At 39.6% G+C, this 24,110-nt stretch overlaps 1 protein-coding gene across 2 annotated transcripts in view; it reads left to right on the forward strand.

Annotated features, from left to right (window-relative positions):
* The window catches only part of KIAA1328 (KIAA1328 ortholog), a 173,756-nt gene that overhangs the window by 64,456 nt on the left and 85,190 nt on the right, over nucleotides 1-24,110 (forward strand). For both annotated transcript variants that reach the window (XM_037373535.1, XM_037373536.1), the window contains one exon: nucleotides 5,208-5,335. In XM_037373535.1, coding sequence (XP_037229432.1) covers nucleotides 5,208-5,335 — 128 coding nt within the window. The remainder of the gene's footprint in view (nucleotides 1-5,207; nucleotides 5,336-24,110) is intronic.

Below are 24,110 nucleotides of genomic sequence, written 5' to 3' on the forward strand. Positions count from 1 at the left end.
AGTGGTACTTCCTCAGCATCTCTTTCTCAGTCTAGTTTTTTCACAGCCTTTGTCTTGAAGGGACTCTCTGAGGCAGTGAGGAGAGTTCAGTCTTTGCTGAATCTGCCAATATGATAAGTAGTTAGTGATCTATGTCCTTAAGCAGGGAATAAAAAAAAAAAAAACACAAACCAACAACCAACGTGCTTTGTTGCTACTAGTTCATGATGGCAGATGTCAAAAAGCTTTCTTCATCATGCACTGAAATCATATCCCTGGAAGTTTTCTGTATCTCTACCACAAAATATAAGTTATTGCTGCCTTAAATTTAAATCTAACTTGTGCCTATTTTTCTTCCTTTGGGTGCTTGATTAGTCTTTGCATATCTCTGTAATAGCTCTGAATCTCTAGAGAATCTTCCATTGGATGTAGGGGCTCCTGAGACCTGGAGCATCTTGTTGATGAAGATGGGATTTAGCTGTTGTGTTTTCTTCTGGGCGTGGATTGTAGTATGCAGCCTTGGATGAAAGGATGGTCCAAGTCAGAGGTACAATCAGGGACTACAGGAGTCAGTCATCCTTTGGCATCTTGTTTGACGCTTGGGAAATACTAGGGCTTGTCCGCATAGTGAATGCAGGCAAACTTGCACTCTGAGCTAATCAGGTGCAAGATGAATCCAGTCTGTTAGTGTTGCCTGAGCTGTGCTAACTTACCCTACAGCTGCAAGGCTTGTGTCCTGGAGCTGGCTTGTGGAGCATGGGACTGTTGAGCTGTACCTGTGTGCACAGGCACGTCTGAGGACTCCTTGTACCACGAATTTTCCATGTGTAAAAAGGGAACAGTAGAGCTTATTATGTGTGTCCCAAAAATGCTTGTGACAAGCTATTAAGGAAGGAGGCACTAGGTGAGTTCTCACAAACACTCTGAAAATACAGAAGGAGCTTTGTCATTAGGTTTATTGGTAAAAAAAATCTGATTTGTGCTGTTCGGTTCCCTTGGTAATAGCTTCTAGAAACCTTTTTTCCAGCCTCAGATTCCTGTCCTTGGAGATTGGTTCAGGTTTAATTTTTTTTCTTTAAAATAAAGTGAGGCGAACACAAACATTTCTTGTTCAGTAATACAGGCTAATCCTCCTCCCCCCCCCCCCCCCCCCCCCCCCCCCCCTTCTTTCTAAAAAGAAAGTCCTTCTACCTTATTTCTTCTTTATTTCTTCTTTTCCCCTTTTAGAAGTGATTTCAGAAAGGCAGAACTTCAGCCGGTGGCCCTCATGCAGTAGCCTGGTGTTGGCTTTATTTGAAAACTTCAGCTGTAGATGAAGAGACCGGTGGGTGTTTGAGCTGATGTAGCATGAACATTGCCCACAGAAGGATGTGGAGGCTGATGTGTAGAATTCAAAAGCTTTATAGGAAGGTGCTGAATGCTCTAAACCAAAGCACTTCAGGTTTTAAGCTGGGCTTCACTTACAGTCAAAGAGGCAGTGGAAGCAGTGTGCTGGGAACAGTACGGGAGGTCAGTGGGTGTGCTAGAGATCGGCACCGTCCCTCCCATCCCTTCCCCCTGCCTTCCCCAGCTTCTGGGGATGCAAGAAACTTTAGCTGTCTGTCCTACTTCAGCTTGTGAGAGGGCTGAAAGTATTGTGAGAAGGAGTAAGCTGGGAGTAGTTGGTGTCGTCACAGGGCAGTCTTAAAAGCCTGACGCTTAAGAGTGGAGCTGTAGAAATATTTGTAAGATTGAGACTTTGCAAAGTGGATGGACCCTACCAGACAGGTTATTGCAGCTGGAAGAGGTGCCCCCCTCTCCCAGCTGCCTGTTCCCTCTGCTTGCTTTGTGCCAGCTCTTGTGCTTGACTGACCCTTTGCCTTGCTGTGTTGGTTTCCTGAGCCCTTGGGTTGAGTGAGGGGTCTGGGGGAGCTGCAGGGCTGGTGTTGATGGAGGGAGTGAGACGGCGGGGTGGGGGGTGAGCAGCACTGTGTCTTTGGCAGCAGCTGAGCATACTGTTGGTTGTGCCTTCTCACCAAGCTTCACCCCTAAGAAAAAAGCTCTTTGTTCTCTGTCTAACATCCCTCTCCCTGGCAATCCGTTCCTGGCCTCTATAAGCGTGCCACTGCTGCATGCTAGCAGTCCCTCCTCTCAAAGCCAACTCTGTCTTCGCTGAAGTTATTATCTCTTAAAAGCCATAAATGAACTCTTAATTCTGTGACTTACATTCAGTGACAAAATTAACTAATGTATTCTATAAAATATATAGTACTTGCAGTATGACATATAAATGTGCCTGTTGTAATCTTAAAATCTTAACCTTCGCATTTCTGATTTTGATTTTTTGTGTTCCCACCCCCCACCCCCCACCCCTTAATACTTTACTAACAAACTGCATAAAATATGTTACTCAGATACATTAAATGCATATTTCCTGGACATAAAACTACCATTCAGTGAAATGCTAAGTACCACTTCTCTCAGGTAACTAACATCTTGTAAATCCAGTATTTGTGCTGCTGAACACAGGAAGAAATATTTGATGTGAGCATTTAGGCACATTACTTTTTATGTGGAATACAAATCTGTAGGACTTGTTGTCCTATGGGGTTTTTTCACCTTTATCACATTAATTTTTTTAAGCAGATTATGAAAGTATTTATTATTATCTATGTATTTGTCTAGAGACTGTATTGCCATAGTATGTGTGCCCTTGTTATATCTGAATGATTTAAATATTTTTTTGGCAGTGTTGTATACTGCCCGGCTAATTTTTAGGAGGGGAAAAAAGGGGTCCTGTTGCTGCTTTTAGGAAAAAATACAGTAAACGGAAGAATAAAATCTAATATTAAGCCTTTTTTTTTTTTTCTTAAGAACATATTGTGCAGTAAATGTACTAGCACATTATGGAGGATTACCGTACTTACAGTAATTCTGCATGTATCTTAAACAAATGAATGTCTTTGGGTGTTTTTTCCCCCCCTATTCAAAGCTTCATGTTTACTTACTTAGGAAGCAAAGCAGGGCTTTGGACTCTTAGACACTGTGGTGGCTGTAACAATACACTGCTTAATGTAGAGTGATTGTGTGAATGAACTAGGTTTTAATCTTCTAATACAGGAAGTTTCAACAGTTTCAGTGCTGATTGAATCTTACAAGAATTTCAGGGATATCTTGGCTTCCATTCAAGCTCATGTTAACTCCTGCCCTACTCAGTCGTGATCATATAACTGACCCTCGGACAATCAGGATTTGCGTGCATGCTTTCCTAATGTTAATTTTTGCATGTCATGTTTTAAGCTGTATTTTAAATAAGTTTGGGAGCTGCAAGCAAGAGGTGGTGGCACGTGCACAGCAAGGGCTCTACAGTCTAAAACACAAACTGGGCATCTCTTTTGTGGTACACTTGCACCATGTATGTGCTAAGCTTGGGAGTAAGGGCTATTTTGCCTAGCTTTCCGGCAGGACTGGTATTAACCCTGTAGCAAGAGTGAGGGTGGGTGCATGGCCATCGCTCATGTGACCCAAGGCTGTTTAGGATACTCATTCCTTGTGCCAGCAGTGTGCTAGCTGGAGGGAGAAAAAGGGTAAAATCTGTTTGTGGGGAAGGGGCTGCTGGAAGCAGAGTGAATTAAGAGGGCTGTAAAAAATTGATAAAGATAGGACTGTCTGTTTTTATATTCTGCCACATAATATGGGTTTAAATGAATTTCCCTATAATTTGTCTTCAAATACCGACATTTAACTCTTAGGCTGTATAAATGAACTGGCTTTTTCTAGAGTAAAATTCATGCCCTGCGTCCAGGCTAATATGTTCACCTACTATAAACATTACTGCCTATGGTTACCACCGGAATAAAAAATTCTTTTTATATACATCATAGCTGGCAGAGACTCCTGAGACCACCACAAATCACTTCAGCCTTTTGGTGCTCTCTGATGAAATGAACTGAAATGTAAAACAGCTTAGGCTTCAGGCAGGCTGGCTCTGGAAAGCAATTAGCTTGCTTATACCATTGTTTGTATCCTCCTGTATTTCCAGGTGCTGAGGAAAGGTGTTCTAGGAGCTCTCCTGATTGATTTAAACACTGGGGTTTAATAACCTCTCATTCCTTCCTAAAATGTTTTGCTTATTCTCTGCATAGCCTTTTATTTAAAGGAAAGAAAACCAACCAACTGACCGAACAATCAAAAACCTGGCAAGCCCCCCCCCCCACCCCCCCCTCAAAAGAAGAAGAAGAAGAAGGAGATGGAGGAGTAGGAAAAACAAAACAAAACAAAACTCAGGGTCATAACAGGGAATAACAAAGCAGTGAGTTATTTATGCAGCCATGATTGGCAAAAATGATTGCAACATGAATTTGCCCAGAAGCAATGATTAGATCATAAAAATGTTAAGGAAATCTGTAACTCAACACCATTTTATAGATTGAAGAAGTTTTTTGTTCCCTACCTTAATTGCGGTGACTTGTTATTAAAGTATTTATTCAGAGTAATCTCTTTGGACAGCGAGCCCTTATCCCATCTGCATGCATAATTAAAAGTGAGGGGGGAGAGAGGGGAGCATAAATGGTTTACCATGCTACGTGAGCAAAGGGGGGAATTACACAATGACAGGTGAAGAGCAGATTTATCTCCTGTTGGAATTTCAATGCTGCAAGCAAGGCAGGACACTGTTGCTTGCTAATACCTTGCCAACACCACAATTGCTGCTTTTCCAAATTACTGTCCAAAAATCATTGCTGGTCTCTAAAAGGCCTGTAGCACTGCATCTGTGGCTGTGGGTTTTGGAGCTGTTGGTGATCAAGCAAAGAGATTGGATTTGGATATGTGGGCTTGTGAATCCATGTCTGTGCTTAAAAATGGACTATTTACTTACTTGGCTGGCTATTTATTTATTTATAAATAAACATTGGTAGTGTCTGGCTTTGCTGAATACAAATCAGAGGGTTGTAATTGTTCCAACTGAAACAATGTCATCACCTGCCTCCTGCTGCTGTCCCTTTTCCAATGATAAAGAATTTGGTGCAATTCTTCTTTTCCCACTCTCTGAGTACAAAGAAGGTTGTACTTAAACATTCATCTCTAGGCAGATTTATCATCATTAGGCAGTACTCAAACGCACAGTATCTGTTTTTAAATTCAACTGTTATGGATCTAAATCAGATTTACACAGACTAAGCTGGTATATATTTGACTCTTAACTATTTGCTAAAGAGTATTTTTTCCCTTAACTTCTTATGTCTCACCTCTGCAGCAGCAGTACAGAGAATGCCAGGAACTTCTGAGCCTTTATCAGAAGTACCTAGCTGAGCAGCAGGAAAAACTATCGCTCTCCCTTTCTGAACTCAGTGCTGCCAAGGAAAAGGACCAAAAGGTAAACTTTTTTTTTCCATTTCCTGTTTTTTAAATGACTTCTGCAATACATCGTTTCTCTTTTACTAGAACTGCAACTTTTAAGTGTGTTATCTTGCATTATGGTGTTTAATACTTTTTTGTGATTAGCTTCCTGTGAGTCGTTCACTTAATACCTGGATTGCAGGAAAAGAAAAAAGTAAACCCCTGGATTCTGGGTCAATAAAATGGGTGAAGTTGTAATGGAGTAGGAATTATAGGACCCATCATTTGCTAAGAGAAAAGTTAAGATGCTTTTCTGTTTTCTGTACACTTTCTTAAACAGTGAAATAATTGCATTCACTATAGATACAGCCTTTCAGATTTTCACTGTGGCTTTTGATGACTGGAAAGGACATTACAGGTGATGTATTTGGTCAATAAGAGCTTTCTCAAGTCTGTAATGCAGCCCATCTGATTTGAGCTGTTTATAGAAGACCTATAATTATATTTGCAGTTTAAAAGAGAAAATGTGGGCTAGAGATACCTGTTGTATTAGATGATCTCCAGAGGTTCCTTCCAACTCTGACCGTTCTGTGTTAAATTAAGCAGTAAACTGTTTCTCAGATATATTTACCCAAAGCCTTGAAAACATGGTTGCTTGAGATTTTTTTTCAAATGTCTAGGTACTTGATTTGCATCCCTGCTGATAACAGATGATACCCTGGAAATCAAGACTACTTATGCAAGTGCTCTGTCTGATGTTCTTACCTGCTTTTTTCTTTTTGTAGCTTCCATCTGCATTCTCCAGAGTCTATCCTACCTAAGACAATGCCTTTTTTTTATAGGTTGGCCCCTTGATCCTTTATTTTGCTGCAACAGTCTTAAAGACTTATAGTAGGGCTAGAAGTAAAGTCATCAGCATAGAGTATCCAGAAGGTGGCCTGATTCTGGCCTTTCAGTGGTTCTGTGCTAACAAAATTGCACAGACAGATCCTACTTCTCAGGAACCGGTGAAGGAAGGCATAATTTTTAATTTTGTTCAGAAGGCAGGTAGCAATGTTTCTCTGACTTCATCGGCATCAGCAATCTTCTTTTATCCTGCTGATGGTTTGTTGTTTTTATTTGGTAAAATATGTTGTTGAACATTGAGCTGTTTATCATGCTTTTAGCCTTTATAAACATTTCATTCTTTTGCATTTTTATCTGCTATCCATTTTGTGATGGTGTTGAGTTCAAAACAAGAACCTTTTTCTCTGAGAACGGATGGTGTCTGTGTTCTTACTTGTGATAGGCAACTTGCTGAGGATCTCCATGGAAAAACAGTCCAGAGGAGCCCATGTAGTCCAACAGCGCTGTGGCAGCTGTGCTGATGCTTAACAGGTTTTGCCATGCTTAACCTTTCATCTTTACCCTTTCAACTCTAAATACACCAACCTTGTACTTGATTAGCACATAGTACAAAGGCATCTGGTGTAATCACATCTGCAGTGCAAAGCTATAGAAGCAGGTAATAGGAAACCTTCAGCCAGTTGTCAAATCAGCATGTGATGGTACAGCAGTCCACATTCATCTCCTTGTTTTTCTGTCTTCCTAATCACTCTATCAATGTTTCCACAGGGATTTCTCTGAACTTGTGTTCTGATTTCATGTGCAAAGTTCTATCAAGCTTGTCTTTGATCCCATTATTTCCTTATATTTACAGGTACTTTTGTCCACGAATGTAAATGCAGATATTGCACTGAGGTTTACCTTGACATTTCATTTATGGTCACCTAGTCTACAGCTCTAGCTTAGCAGGTCTGGAATTACCGTAGCCCTCTTGCCCCTTGCAAAGCTTTGTAGGCATAGGTAAAAACCCGTCAGAGCATGTTTCAACTGTTTTTTCTTACAGCTTGCAAAATATTTCTGATGTTTCTACCCTTCCTCTTCAGTTTTCTCTTTCTATGTGGTCCTGGCAGGCATAGAGCTGTTTGCATCTTGAATGCATTTGGCTTTATAAATTGTTACCTTTTTTTCTGAAACAGGCCCTTCATGCTGTATTTCTCCTCACAGTTCAGAAACTGGAAAGATGTGCATGATTGCCTCACTCAGTCAGTTCCTTCCTTAACTCAAGCCTTCATGTGATAGCTATCAAAACCGAGTAGGAGTCACTGGGTTGCTTCTTGTTGGACTGTTCTGTTATTTTTCACCCACTTTTTTTGTTGCTGTCTTTCTGTCTCTTGCCTTAATACCTGACCTGTGAGCTCTTAGGGTTGTGATAGGTGTTTTTTGATTCTGAGTGGTCTTAACAGGTTCAGGTAAGTATAATAGGGCTTGCGTTCTGGTGTCTGCCTCTGTGGGGAAGTTTGACAGGGGAGCACAGCAGGGAGGGGTTAGTGGGAGGGGGACAGGCCCAGGAGACTTTTTTCCTGCTCTGGGTGCTGCCCATGCCAGATTGCTCTGCCCTGCTAAAGATTTTATCCCTCTTTTGTTTTAAGCTGAATTTTGAAAAAAGTCTGTAGTTTAAATATTAGGCTAAAGGAAGCCTTCTTGAGTTTTGTTTGAATCCTGATCCATTGGGAATCTTTTCCCTGTTGTTTGTTTTTGGCTGAGCTAAGGAAATCCTGAATATGTATGGCTTTAAATGAACCAGTACTGGCTTGCTACCTAGTTTTCACTTATTTGAACTGCCTAGGAGAGGTAATCGGCGTTTCCTGTTGCAGGCAGCTGCTGATGTTGCCGGGCCATCTCTGCTTCAGTGTAAGATGTCCTGATTTTCCTGTGTCTTGCAGAAATGTGAGACTGCACACTTGTACTCTGTACTGAAGCACTTCTTTGTTCTGCCTGTTATGAGCTGTTTTTTCTCATTTCTGTTCATTTTCCCCTCTTTTTCCTGCTTGTTTGTTTTGATTAATTTCCGATGCTACACCTATGTTTTTAGTATCACTGGCTTTTCCCCTGTCTGGCTCCCCTCATTCTTACTGTACAATAATGCTGACTATGAGCTGTCAGTTTCCCCTAGGCATAGATAGGTATTTGAAAACATCTCCTTTCAGTGCTTAAATGCTGGGCTTTGTGTTAAAATGAGACAATTAATAGCTTAGGAGTACTGCAGCATTACCAAAAGTCTATGGCATTGTTGCAAAAAGAGGTGGAGTTGTATGGGAGGCAAACTGCAGCAGCCCTGTGCATGTGGCCAAAATGCAGCCCTGGTTTGTAGCTGTGTTGAACTAATGCAGATACTTCGGTGTTAACTTTTATTTTTGTCTGGTTTAGCATCACCTAATGGTGGCAATAAGTCTGAAACCACGTTTTCATCTTACCTAATATTGCTTCTTTATAACGAAAGTCAGCCCTCAAAATTTAAAGAAGCATTCTGGTAGTAGTGAAATAAAATTGCTGGGAAGATGGTGGTGAGATGATTTAAGACAACTCTCGTGGATTCAATAATCGGTAACTGGAACATGGAGTTCCTTTTTTTGTGAGATAAAGTTAATTCCATTTGAAAAGATACTTAAGGTGACATGAATTGAATTATTCAAACTGGCCTTCTCAGCATTAACTCTAGGTTAATATCTCATGATGCCTCTGGTTTCATTATAGGAGTTTTAAGTACATAACTTTTTATAATAAATTCAATACCTAGAAGCCAGACTGAAATTGGTTTACCTTCTACCAACCCATAAAAAGAAGCATTAATTGTAAAGTGAATATTAAAGTGGTCACTAAAGTTGACTCAGACAGATTCAAAGAGATAGCTCTTGTGTAAAGGAAGTGAAGAGCTCTGCTGAACAGTGGGCTTCTGCCCTGCTGTTAATAGAAAATACCATCCCTATTAAAATGCAGTTAAACCGCTTGTATCAAAAATGATTTTTGGATGTTCTTCCTGCAACCCCCAAATGTTCAGTCTTGCCTTTTTCAGAAGCTTTACACAGGGATGTGAAGAAAATTGCCCTTGTTCTAGGTAATCAGGTCTAACCTAGATACATAGTTGCTACTTCACTGCCATGTCAAAGGGTGTCAGGGACCCAGGATACTTTGGCAAGACTCTGGCTTATGGGTCTGTAGATGTCCTGCAGTGTAGGGTTAGGACTCGAGTCACGCAAGTTGGACAGGCAGCTGCGTTTCTGCAGGACTGGGATTCTTGAGCTATTTCACCTAAAGGATAATACCTGTAGTCTCAGCATTGCCTATTGGTGTTAATCTTTGAATGTACAAGGACAGCTGGCAGCTTTTTTTTCTTATTTGTGGAAGATTACCAACACGGCTGCTAATTCCCTTGATTTACATGGGTTCTTGTGGTGTAGTGTTTTAAGCTTTGGTTCTTCTCCCTGTGTAGAAAGGGCCATGGATATGGGGTGGGATTGTAGACATAAAGGAATATCAAGAATTTATTTTCAGTGGGATATCTGCTCTCCCCTCTTCTTGTATATTACGTTGTGTGCCTCCTGTTTGCTGTTTGTATTTCACTGGTGCCAGAGGTCCCCATCAGGAACAAGGTATGGTTGTGTAATAAGCACTGTGCAAGCATACTAGAAGACATGGTCTGCTTTGGGAAGATTGTAAGGTCTTAAGAAGATTTAACTTTTAGGGGAGGGTATTTTATTTTGTTTTTACTTTTTTTCCCTAGTGTTACTGTTTCTCTTGAATCACTTTGCTCATCTTAAAAACTGTTGACACCGTTGTGGTGTCATTTCACAATCAAGTCCAAAGGAAGGCTTCTCCTGCAAGGACTAGAAAGCCTTGCTTTCTTGTCATGTCACTGACTAAAACTCTTGTCCGTATCATTGCCTTTTTTTGCCTTAATAAATATGATTACATACTGAGGCTTCAAACATAGGTTATTTGATGACTTATTTTTTTCCTCTGAAAAGGGTATTGAAACAAGTCAACCTTCAGAAGTCTTTCCTTTCTGATTGTCCCCAAACTAACCCATTCCTTTTTTTTTAAACACAGGTCACCTTTAAACACATTCTTAGCTTGCTTAAAGAAAAAAAAAATAATCCCACATATGCAAAGGGTTTTGAATGCTATAAGATAAACCTGCATGATAGAAGTGACTTTGTCTGTTTACCCAGCTGTAAGGGAACAATGGATGAGCCCATCTGAAAGATACTTGAGAACTGGGATAATAAATAAAGAACTAATTTGACTGTGGACCCAAGGGTATTGGAATAATTTTGTGAGGCCAGACAGCGACAGTTTTAGCATAAGTAAATATAGGGTATAGCCTTGTCTTACCTGTACTACTTTCAGCAAATCCTCTGATCTCTCTCTGTGCCTCTCTTATCTGTAAAAAGGAGATAATGTTTTTGTCCTCATTCTTCCTGTTTTCTACTGAGAATGTCAGGTTTTGGGTGCTTCTTCATATGTATTCAAATGATATTTCAAACTTAGGGTGGTCTGGAGTAGACCACCTTGTAATAGGATGAAGAAAAAATCATATTTTTTTCCTTTCACCTTTAGGTTACCAAGTCATAATTAATTTACCTGTCTTCTCTAAGAAAATGCTAACACTGAACAGCAATGCAGATGGACATAAATATTTAAAAGAAAAGGAAACATCAGTACTGGAATATCTGCGTATTGCTAGCATTCACAATAGTACTTCACCTGCACTCAATCCCCTGGAAATGTGTGCCATAGTAGAACCCTTTGGCTCATGTAAAAGCTCCATCTCCTTGCACGCTGCGAATGATGCTGTATTCTTGGTGATAAGCACTTCACTCTCAGCTCACTGCTTAAGTGAGTTCTGAGCAGTTCACTGCTTAACTGAGATCTGTGCCAGTTCACTGTCTCTTTGCTCTGTTGTCTTTAATGAGCCTTGTCTCTAGTCTCTTTAGGGTCTTTTGATTTTATTTTTCTTTTCTTCGAAGGGGCCTCTTTCATTTTCACCGCTTGGATTTAAAAACTATCCCTTCTGTGGAAATCTTTTCCTTAGGTGGACACTCATCTCTGGCTGTGGTGTGTGTTTTTCTGTTGGGGGATGAATCTGCGAAGAAGACAGTGCCTCCCTTTCCAGCAAAATGTTCTCTTGGCTTTGTAGACTTTTGATGATATTGTTGTTATTGTGAAATTATAGCTCTGGATTTTAATGAAAATTTAAGAAATTCATAGCAGGAGTGCTTGTCCTTGAGAAGCACTTTACAAACTCTTAGATCAGATATTGAAATTTATTCATGTATAACCCTTGTAAAGGCTCTTGGGAGAGAGCATTGTGACCATCTCACCAGCACCCTCTCAGTCTGTCTGTGAAGTGAGAGTAAGGCTTCTTCAGTGAATGCAAGGCTTCATAAGATTGTAGTTGCAATCAAAGATCTTATATTATGCTGCATGCCTTGAAGAAGAAAACTTCTATTCTGCCCTTTGCTTTGCAGAATTACCTGAGAGCCATTAGGAGTGCAGACATCCCAGCTGCTACCCATATGCTGTCACGTTTGGTTGCATAGTCCATTTGACCTATGTACATGCCGTTTGGTTCTGCTGTCTTTGCTTTGGCCTTTTTCAAAAGTTGAGACTCTTGAAAATCAGCTTTTCATGTACTTCCAGCTTCCTCAATTCGCCAGTTCCTGGTACCAGACTTACCAGATTCCTCTCAGGCAGGTCCTGTATGTTGTGATGGAGTTCCTGACTTGTTGAAAACGGGTGGTGGAGCCTTTCAAAGCCTAACTGAATAGCTACCTAATGTAACGTTGAAGGTGGCCTTGTTTTGGTAAGGTTTGGACCAGGTAACTAGCAAGTTCCCTTCCAACCTGATTTTTCCTGTACTCTACCTTGTATTGTCTCTTCACCAGCCTTTCAAGAGAGAGATCATCCTGTGAGAACCTGTTTTGGTAAAAAGTGAAAATGCTTCTGGGCCAGTAGCAATAGTCTGACACTGGACCTTTATTTCTTAACACCAAAACAATCAGAGTTGCTGTTTCTTGCTATTGAAATGAGTAGGACTTCATAACCTAAATATCTTTATTCATCAGTTTAAATTCCAGGTAGTGTGATACTAGTCATTATTATATTGAAAGATAAATTGCTTACCATCTCTTGCTTGCAAAGCACACATTTTTGTGTGCTGATCGGGTTGTTTAATTAGAAGTGTCTTTATTTAATGAAAACCAGGTGATTATCAGTTAAGGGCACTATAGGTTGGTCTTTGTATGGCAGAGATTTTTCATGAGAGCCAGGGCTGTAATTTTGTTTCAGCTAAGAAGGTGGGAATTTGTTATCTGTCTGTACCAGGATGATTGCCTGCAGAAATATCTCTTCAAGTTAGTTCTGAATACCCTAAGATTTAGCCGGAGTTCTTCATTTTGAGCTGCAAAAAGTTCAAACTTAAAGTTTTTTCTGATGCACAGTTTGCCACTTGAAGTTTCTAAGGACTGTCCTCCTGGGATTTTATCCACCATAGGACAAATACAGAAAATTCTTGAGAGTGCTGGACTAATTTCCCTTTATAGGCGGAATATATCTGATGAGGTGTCATCAGCACAGACTGTGCATCTATGGCATTTATTGCAAGACTGCATACATGTTGCATGTGGTTATGGTTTAGAACAGCCTGATTACCTGTCTCTGATCCAGTGAATGTGTTAAATATAATCACATAGCAATTTTTGGTTGCCATCTATTCATGGCGGATACTAGAAAATGTGTGAAATGTCTCACTTTCAGATGTATAGTAATACACATTTCTCTTCTTTCTGGAAATCTGCTCTTATGATTTCAGAGCTTGGGATGTGGATGGAAACAGACCATGCTGACGTTCAGGACCGTCAGTGCCCATGATGATTCATAGTACCATCAACACAAACAGGGATACATGAGTTTCTCTTGTCTATGCAAGAAAACTGTCAATTTGAAATCACAGTAGTCAAAGCTAACCACACAGATACGTGGTTCCTCAGGCTGGCTGAGCTACTTTGTATGATTTAGAGTAGGGGAAAGCAAATGATGCCTTCTGACCTGTCTCAGAAGTTTGGATTACCTTGAGGTTGGTCTCTGCCTTGAAATAAAGAAATTTCTGGTCGATCTGTAACAGATGCATTTGATTCTATGTTACATCTTTCCCCATCTGTTCTCTTCTCCATAAGTAGCAGCAGTCCTGTTGGCTGGAGCAGGCCAAACAAATTTTCCGGTCTTCTGTTTTCTGATGTGTAACTTCAGAAACTCATCTTACTATCTGGGCTTGGGTCATGAACATCAGTGCCTTACTTGAAGACTGTCGGTTTACGGTGCATCTGATGAATGCTTCTGCTCTAAAACTTCAGACAGAGAACTTCTCACAAAGAAATAAGGACCTTGGTGCCTCCTATGGCTAGGTCAAGGACCCACTCTTGCAGGCTAATGTCACTTCTAAACCTCAGCAGAAAAGCTTTTACTCACAGTCATACCAAGAACATAATTTGAGTCAGTAACTATTTATATTTGTGGTTACAGAAAATGAGACTGAAACTCTTAATAGAGAACTTGTCTCATTAAATGAGCTTGTGAGACTGCAAAGGTAGAACAGCCTGTGAGCAGCTGAGGTCACTCTTCTGGATTTCGAGTGACAGCTGTGGAGACCACTTCTTTTCCTGAGATCCATGTATTCATCACATAAAGCACAACACTCCACTGTTAATGCAGCTTCTTGGCACAACTCTTCTTTTTGGATACTTATCCTTCAGCACTCATTCATTTAGGCACTCTGGGACTACTAGTGAAGGAGTATTGGTAGTCAGCCTTTTCAAAAATCTTAGGTCCTTTGTGTAGATTCTGAAGCTTCAGGTAAAATCAGCCAGTGGTCTGGAAGAAGTCCTTTTTTACTTGAGGAAATAAATGTTCACATGCAGAAAGGTCTTTAAATATTTAGACCTTTGTTTTTCATTTTATCCATGGGAATGTCATTAAAGGGACATGAGAAGTTTTGATTAATATTTTTCATTACTTGTGCTGACCATGAGAATTCTGCATAGAAGTGTGCCACTGGGAGTGCTGCTGTGGTCTACCAGGTAGGTGAGGGCTGGCAAGCAGATGAATTGGGATCTAATTATTTTCTGTTACGGTCTTGCCATCAGGTTATTTAATTGCTTTCTGGCTTAGTTTCTTGCTCTTTAAATAGAAGATGATGCCCACTGTTTGTTAGAGCATGTAAGCTCACTGAATTTAAAATGCTGTGTAAATGCAAAGATGTATTGTTGGTCTAGTTAAAGAATGTAAGATTCTGTAAGGAGAGCTCAGTTGGTCTGGGACTTCTCATACATAAGTTAATTCTTGTAAAAACGTAGTCTTTTTGCCTGTGCTGTGTTAGAAAGAACAAATACTCAACATGGTGGGGAAAAAAACCCTGGTGCTCCATGACACAGGGGAGATATGTGTATTATGTGATTCATTTCATGGGCATGTTTATTCATCAGAGGTAAAAAGGATCATGTCACCTGAAATGGAGAATCTGCAGTTCTGTAAGTAAAGCACAAGAGGAGAACACTGGAGTCCTCTATTAGCTAGACACACACCTATGCATTCTTATTATCTGTTTTTTTAAGCATTAGTTTTGTTGTAACTGTTTATCCAAAGTACAGTTATTGTAACAACGTGCTTTTAAAAAAGAAATAAATGCAGAAGACTATAGATTTGCTTAAAAAAATATTTCATAAGTAGGTTATTACTTTTAGTGCTTTGTCAGTCAAGCTGTGTAACTTGGTGAACACTAGCGTATTGGAAAGTTAATGCCTAATTCCTTGTTGCTAATGATGTGTGTGATAGGATCCTCAGTCACTCTTGGGTCCCTCTGCAGAAAGCAAGAGTGAAAATGTGAGGCCCCTTCAGAAAGTTACTCAAATCCAACTGACTATTCAGTTTAGAAGAATCTGGGCATCTTCCTTCCGAAATCCTCATTGTTTGATCAGATATCAAGGTACTTCTTTTACTTGTTCATGAATGATTAGATGGCATCATCACTGAGATGATCAACACTGAACACAAAGTGTACAATCCTAAGTAATAATTAAGACCGTATTTTTCTTGGTTTGTTGATTTTCAGACATACCATTAATGCTGTTTACATGCTGAACTAATCCCTTGTGTTAAAATTAGTAAATATTGTATGCATTCCTTTTAATTTGTCTTCAACCTTTTGGACCCATGAGTCTAAACTTCTATGTGGGAGCATATTCCAGGTGGCAGGCTGCCAAACAGACCTGGCAAAACCAGGGATGTTCATTATGCCCTTTTAACTTTTTTCCTAATAGGAGAAAGTTAATAGATTGAAATAAGGGATGAATACTTCTGTTATAATAAAGTAGTAAGAAATAATTTAAGGATATTATGGAAAATTTTTAAATGCCAGAAACACTTAAAATAGGGAGCTGCCTTTTTTTTTAAAAAACAAACAAAAGCATAGGAAGTATCTCTCCTTATGCAGTGAAGTTGCTGTAGAAATCACCATTTTTTCCCCATCTGTGTTAGTGAGGAATCTTTCTGTATTTTGGTTCGATGGACAGGATCACTTGTGATGCTTGAGTGAGAGCTAAAGTGGGATTTCCCAGCCATCATGGTAGATGAGCTATTTCAGACTGGTAGGGGGAGGAAAAAAAAAGTGCATCCTACTGTCTTCTGGGAGCAAATGAAGCTCAGTTATTTGGCTGCCTGAAGTAGGAAACGTCTCACTGTCTGTGCTAGCAAATGTGAGCTGATGTTAGACCAGAAAGTTGCTGGTACACGTGACAGCCTCTCTGGGGCCAGAGGCCACTGTCCTCTTGGTGCCTGTGTGAAGCCTGGCACAGGGCTGGGGGGTACTGCCACCAACACAACCATCACTGCTGTGGGACGAGGAAATTTTCTTTCTGTGATGGTCATATTCAAGTAATGAAGATTCAGACACCCCTAACGGAAAGCTGTTCCTCCCAGAAACTGGTCTTCACAGTTACGGTTTTTACATGTATTTATCTCTTTTCACAAAGGGGCAATTAAACGCCCATAAGTCTGCCAAATTTATTACATTCTGTCTACCTAAATATTTCCTGTCATTTCCGTTGAATGTGGCATTTTCCAGTTCTTTTTATCTTGCAACTGCTTAACTGTCACACATTTTCTCTGAGCTGGCTAAATGTCGAGAGTGGAATAAATTATTACTCACATACTGTTATTTGTACAACTGTAGTATTTGGGTTGGGGACCAATATCCTCTTGACCTAGGTAGACATTGAATCTGAATGATGGTCAGTGTTGCAAAGAAGTCACAATGTTGAAGTGTAGAAGCATTTTTTTTTAAATTAGTTGGAGATGAAAGCTGCTTTAAAGGTAAATATAGGATGATTGTATAAAATATTACTTAACTGATATATATTTCTTGCATAAATTTGATTTTCTATTTACATTGCTGTATGAAAATGCCATTGTTAATAGAGTTCTGACATCTTATTTTCCTTATTGCTGTCTCAGTAGCATTTTATTTCTGATGCTTTAATAACTCAATGTAGACTGAAAGGATAAAACTGAGGGAATTGACTGAACTAATTAGACCCTGATTTGTCTGGCTGTCCAATGCCTGATAAACATGTCTCTGACAAAAGCAGAATAAAACATTTTTGCCATTAGCCACTTTACAAATAGCTATTTTGGCAGAGCTTTAAGACTATACAACTCGGAGAATATTGTGCTAAGGCACCAATTCATGATTTTTCATTTGCCATTGTGACTCCTCCTTCCTGTCTGTGTTGAAGCAGAGTCATATTTAGTAGCTTCACAAAAGCTCAAAAGCAGTTAGTGCAGTTATCACCCTAACAAACTGAGTATTTCTGAGAAAGTGGAAATGTTCCCATTTCAATTTCTGGCTAATGGCACACTTGAGTATGGGATCTGAAATGTCAGTCTTTGTATTTTCAAACCTGTAGAAACTTGAATAAAGCTTATATATAAGAGCAATCAGCTCTGATAGCAGTAGGCTAAATATCAGTTTCTGAAAATAAATTTTATATGAATGTATTCTCCAGACAATTTGACTTTTAAGTGCTTAAAAATGTGACATCTTTATATAAGTGAATACAGATTGAGGCAGGAGCTATAAAAACTTGAAGTTTCCATGCCTCACCTATTTTCACTATCACCTGTTAAACAGCACAACTGGATACAATGCAGGCTTTACTACTTTCCATTGCAATAATTTACTGCCCTTCTGACCTATAAACAGATAACCGTTAGCATGACTTGTACTAGATGTTTGGATACATTCTCGAAGGTAATTCACAGTTTTAAATATTACATGTGTGAAAGGTTTTATAACCCAGCATTTGGAAAATGGCAGCATTACATTTCCTTGAGCAGTGTTCTGGGAGTAATGATTTGTCACTGCAGCCCGGTTACAGGGCTTCCTGAGCAAGTGTCCTCTCCTCTCACCTCCTTCTGGAATGCTGTATCCTTACATAAGGACCAATGAAAAATTCATGAAGCACCTTCCTTTTTGTCAGTGCTTTCCTAGAGGGTGACTTCACTACAATCTACATGCAGAAAGTTTTCAGTGACCTCAATTATTGATTTACACTTAAAATTTCTTTGCAGTAAGGGAGGGATGCTCCATTAGAGGATCTGGGAGTGAATGTAAGTGGGTTCTTGTCCTGTATCTACTACTGACTGGCTCTGTGACCTTTGGATAATTACATCAGCTTTCTGTGCCTAAGTTCAGTGTTTGTACAGTGAGGTTCAGAGTGCTTCCCACCAACACTTATAAAGCTTTTCAAGTGCTGTGTGTGAAACCACAAGTACAAAGCGTTGTCATGATTCATAATGGCATTACTCCTTTGCACCAAAGCCCTCTACGAAATAAGCAGTTATGCTGGAGTGAGAGTGGTGAGTCCAGTCTGTTAATTTGCCATAAGAAGCGCTCATGCAAAATGGCAAACAGTTTAAATGGTAATGGGGTCATTAGTCTTCTCACATTGCAGCTTTTGAACACTACTTTTCCTTTTGGTCAGAAATACGCCCAAGAGCCTCAGGTAAGAACACAGGTTTTCAATTCTCAGTAAACTGATTGTGCAGTAACGTGCCTGAATTATGCCTCTTCATGGAAATCGAAGTATTAGCTCCAGGTAGTGGTGCTGGCTAGGTAGTGAGCTAGTGAAACTTGGTAAGGTCCACTCCATTTCCAACCAGTTGTTTAAAGAGGGTAGGAGCAGGGGAAGTAATCCTGAAGCATGCTGGGTGAGAGGAGTGTCCCCCTTAAAGAAGAGTGCAAGGAATAATCTGAAATGTCTTGCTAAAGACTCAGTATTGTTAATGAGACCTGAGGTGCTTAATCCTTATTTCTTTTATTAACTTAATTTTTAGAGCTTGTTTTAGGACTTTAGTGAAAAGAGGGCTAATAGTAGTCAACAAATAATTTACTTGATAAGCCAATACAGATAGAGAATGATTCAAGATAAGCAGAAGACCTCTGACATGTACATAATGTTTACCTACAGCAGTCATTGTAACCTGCTTGTTACAGAAGTCGTTATCTAGAGATTAACAGTAAATGGGGGAAATGACAATATAAGACTAGAATGAGAAAAAGACAAAGGGTAGAAACAGGGAGATGTGTGCAAGCAGATGAATGGGGAGATGATGTAGCCATGCCCTGTTGTTACTTATTGACAATGATAATGCTATCTCAGTAGATACTCCCAGGAGAAGAATTCATCCAGGTTATTGTTTCTTGAGAGGGTAATCTTCTCTGATAAGCATTGTGAAGATTATACGTGGGTGTATGTAATGATGGGAAGAGGGCTTTGTGGAGATCCAGAGTTGATATTTCTCTCAAACTTGGAAGAAACTCTGACATTTACTTTGTAAGCGAGGGTAGGTATATGCCTTTCCTGCACAGTGGTGGGTGTCATGAGTTTGCCAAGTTCAGCTGCCCAACAAAGATGAGAGCATTTAATAAAAAAGGCTTTTATACTTTTGTGGTAGGCTGTGGAGGGGATGTGGGTAGGGAGTGAAATGATTGGGAGAACAGCAGAAAGTTTGCAGCAAAGGTCATTGAGAGATCCTTCATAATGACAATAATTTTTTAGGAATGTTTAAAAATATACTTAATCAGTATTGGGATTATAAAGATGTAACATTTGACAGGCAGAAGATTTCCACATTGCTGTGATTAGGAGCTTGTTATGCAGCAGAAGATCTCTGTTGAAGTAATGGAGATTGGGTTAGAATTTGACCATGGATCAGTTAAGATTTTGGAGGTGTTGTGATTTGATGATGTAGTTATGCTGGATTACTGAGTTGAAATGAGTTTTTCTTACATCAGAAACAAGTACTGCACGCTTGTAGTTTTACTGAAATATTAATAAAAAAAAGTCCTTTCATTCCTCGAATGCTCTTAAAATGCTCTTTCTAACAAGATAATAACTGTAACCTAACAATTTTATATGCATAACCTTTTGTAGGCCATACAGCGCATGCAAGCAGAAATGGCAGCTTGTAAAAAATTATTGTAGTTGTTTGTATTGTGATAGTGCTAGAAGCCCAAGCTCCATTCTTGCAGGTATAGCATGAATATTAAAGGAAGATAAAGACTTCTGGCCCACACTGCAATTTTGCAGAAGCACAGCTTGGTGCTTGCACCAGCCGATAGGCTCTGTGCTAGGCAGTCAGGCAGTGACATCCAGCACTTTGGCAAAGGAGCCAGTGGTGGTCTGCTGCTAAGCATGATGCTGTTCTGGGCGACAGGATTCTCAGCCTGGAAATACATACAAACTACCAAGAGCACTGCCAGGGTTTGTTTTTACTATTGCTGTAGTAAACTAGAAACAACATTCAGAGATTTTCTATTTATTTGTATCACTGTGGAGGTGCTGGGGAATGGAGGGATCACAATCACCAATCTTTGAGTCATTTAGGCACATGCTGCACGTGTAAATAAAACGCAGTTCCTGTCCCGTAAAGCTTATGGTTTGGGATACAGGCAACAGAGAAAGGAAAGAAAATATGTAGTGATGACAGAAGAGATGGAAAGACAGGGTGACCACAGAAGCATGTTGCCACATGAGCTTGCTGAGTGCACAGAGGTGCTCTGTGCCTGCCTTGCTGTTATCTTCTAGCCATAGTAACCAGCAGTTGTCGTTAGCCCTAGCAGGGCTTGCTGTCCTGATTACAATCTCGCTTTTTTCCTTCAGCTTGGATTCCCATGTAATTTTAGCAGTATTCTTATGGAAAAGTGTTAGGGCGAGATAGGAAGCAAATGTTTTATGGCAGCTGAAGTCTGTGCTGGAAAATGGCTTAAAGCATTCTCTTTTAACCTGAGCACTTAGTATGGTATTTGTGGCAATCAAAAATGCAGGAAATGAGGATGTTTTGTTGCAGAGTTAATGAAGAAGATTTCAGAGTGTGCAAACCCTTGGTTGCAGTTATGCTAGCTATCAGTAGGTGCTTATCTCCCTGTCTTTCAATACGCCCTTCCCTGCTCATGCACTCCTGCGAGAGTGTTTTCTGTATGTGGCAGATGAGGCACCACCGGGGAGGGGGCCTGGGGGACATCACATACTGGGTCACTGCTGAAGAAACAGAATCTTTATTTGTTGTTTGATATCAGAAATGAATTACTTAAGGGCATGCTTGTGTCCTGCTTTGGTCAGGTACCTGAGCCTGCTCCAAATGGGCTGATATGTTGTACCGCATAGTGGTATTAGCTCGGCTCCCAGAAGCGGTAGAGCTGCATCAGTAATTAGTTCTTCTCAGCAGGCTTAATTAGCAGGCTCAGGCAGATACTGCACTGACATGGATACTTAGCTCCCGGTTCTCGAGCCAGCTTAAGTATGCGTGCAAGAGCCAAGTACTGTGCAGTATGGACTTAAAAGTTTTGCCATCTCTGCTTTATTTAATTTACAAAACAGAGCTTGAATCTCTTTTTAAACTTCTTTCCTCAAACTGTTGCTACAGCCAGTGCCTTTAGAGGTCCTTTGTACCTGTGGGAAAGTACTGCTTCAAACAAAACCCAAACACGTCTGATTAGAAAATACTCTTTTTGATTAAAATCCATTAGTTAATTTTTCAAATGAGTTTTCATTGTCTTTATTACTTTCTTAAAAAATCAAATCCCATTTCAGTCATCTTTTTAGGCAGGAGATGATTTATAGAAAATGATCTTAGTGTTTATTTGAACATCCAAATGCAATAAATCTGCTCAGTATTTCAATAGCATGCTTATTAATAGAACACATTATTCTGTTCAATATTGTGTTGTCTTTAAAATTTAGTAGAGCATTAGTAGTAATGAAACTAGTTTAGATCAATATATCCCTGTTATGAAACCATCTATGCGAGGAAGAAAATTCAAAAATTTGCCTGTAGCACAATAGCTGGATGTTAATTGAGTAAAAAAGGTATAAAAAGAAGACTTTCAGGGAAGTTGTAGTTTCTAATTTAGGATGTGTGCAGATCACAATGTATTAACATTAATTTTAATAGAAATGTTTTCAGGACTAAAAAAAATTTGCCAGAAAATACTTTCAGTGCTGAGAATGAAATTTTGGTCTCACTGGCAATAATGAAAAAGCTCTAATTCATTGGAGTAGACTTTATAACTACACAAAATGCAACGACTAAAATGAGTATTGTGAATACGGTCCAGAAAATATCACAGATACTTTTCTATTCAGTTGCAGAAATTGTGTGAAAAAACAAGTATGCAAAGGAAAACTAAAATTAGGTTTAACATTCTCAGCTTGGCAATCGCACGCTTCCATTAAATGTATGGGCCAGAATTTTTATACTTAGATGTCTAAAATTAAACCCTTGAATAAAAGACCTGATTGTAGAAAGTGCTTAAGCACAATGTTTGTGGAGAAATGCATGTCCTAGTTCTGATAGTTTGATTTTAGTTTTCTTGGTGAGTTACTGTCAGTTCATTTAACTCGGTATTGCCACAGAACGTTAATTCTCTTGACTTGGGTGCACAGTGGGCTGCTGAAGCGAGTGCAGGAGTGTGCCCTGTGCCCTTGCAGTGGAGCTGGTGAGGTAGGTGGATCTCTGCACATGTTTAAACACAGAACACAGTTTAAAGATAGAGCACTAGTAGCATCTAAAAAGCTCTTAAAATGTTAAATGACCTGGTGTTGCTGTGAAAGGCAGTGGGGAGAGCTGCCGGGTTTCCGCTTTTGAGAGCTAGGCTATGCTTCTGCACAACTTGGTTCTCCAGTTTCAAAAAGGCAATTCTGGTTTAGCCTGTCCATAGGGTGGTTGCTAAGAACGCTATCATACTGAAGAGTCATGGCTTTTTAATGTGTTTTTTTACAGTGTATTGACCACAATTTCCTGCAGATTTCAGCTTGCTTAAATCCTGTAAAAATACCCACTACCCACCTACTCCCCGAAAACAAAAAAAAAAACCCACACCAAAAACCCCACCCGCAAACAAAACCACCAAAACCCCTCTCCCAAAACCTCAGAGATACTGTGAAGTAGAGGAAGTGATGTTACTCCTCTGTTCTCTATCGTTCTCCACCCACGGAGCTGAAGCTCTTCAGAAAACACTGTCTCAACAGTGCTTTCATGAGGTGGATGAGTAGTGAACTGTTGCAAATGGGTATCTTGAGTCATAGATAGGTCAAGTGATTTACTGTTGAGATATCAGTGGAAGAGACAGATGAGTGACAGCATTCCTGCTCATGAACTTGGTAGCCCTTTCCCCTTCTTAAGATGTTGAAATGTAATGAAACTTAAACATTTTTAAACAACTTCCAGATTAAATTTTAATAGGAATGAAAAATGAACAATATTCTTACAAGTAAGAAATGGTCTTCATTATTTTTTAAAGTCCGTATCATAAGGAACAGCACCATTAATAAGAGCCCTGAGTTTTTTTATATTATGTACACTGTTCAGATAGAAATTTAACAGGGAATTTTAATGAAATGATGGTAGAAATCACATTTTTATTACATCCCTTTGCAGAATATTTCCTGTGAGACCAAGATAGAGAGAGGCCAAAATTAATGGCTTTTCATAGGAGCTGAGTGATAAGTTATGGAAAGCTTATAGAGATAATAATTTTAGGCTGCTGTTTGGATAGCTAAACAGCCTTATGGAGAATTGCTGCTTAATAGACATATCATGGGAATTAAAGACATTTGGATGTTAATTTGTATACATATTTTTGGTATAGGACCATAAAGAGAAATTCATTTTATAGTTACTTTGTTTGCTGCTCTGCAGAGAGAGGGAAAGAATTTGCTTACTGGATAGTTCCTGTCATTCGCCCACTTAAGAGAACATGGAGAGTTGTCAGGGGGCTGCCTCTCTTTTCCTTTTTCTCCCCTCTTGTGGTTTTTAATCTGAACGTAAGAGAGCATGATAAGATCTTACCATGGTTTTGTTCTCATTAAAAATTAAAGAAATTGTTATTTTGGGAAATGAGAGTTATGTTTGGGAAAAATAAGCACCAAAAATATTTATGAAAATCTAAGCAATCTAGCATATTATGTTGACTTAGAGTTGAGCTTGTATTGCCCACTTGGCAAATATATTTTACCATATTGCCATACAACTATAATAATAAATGAACATATACTAAAGCCCCCTATCTACTATGGCAAATGGCATTTTAAAAGCACTTCACGTGCTTGGTTTCCTGTATTTTAAATGCAGATGTTCATCCAACTTTTAATACCAATGGGAGGCCCTGTTCAAAACCTGCATTAGAGTGAAGCACAGGGTGGCAATAAACTTAATTTGGGCTTTTATCTTTCTTGGTTCCACCTCAAAGCTTTTAAATATTGCAGTTCTGAAGTGCGAATTTCTTTTGTGTTAGTCATTTCTGTGAACACCTGTGAGCGTCTGGGTTTAATTGGCCTACAGCTGGTGCTGATTGTGTGTGCAGGGGCTGGGGG

The sequence above is a fragment of the Falco rusticolus genome, chromosome Z (genome assembly GCF_015220075.1).
Source record: "Falco rusticolus isolate bFalRus1 chromosome Z, bFalRus1.pri, whole genome shotgun sequence".
Classification (NCBI taxonomy): Eukaryota; Metazoa; Chordata; class Aves; order Falconiformes; family Falconidae; genus Falco; species Falco rusticolus.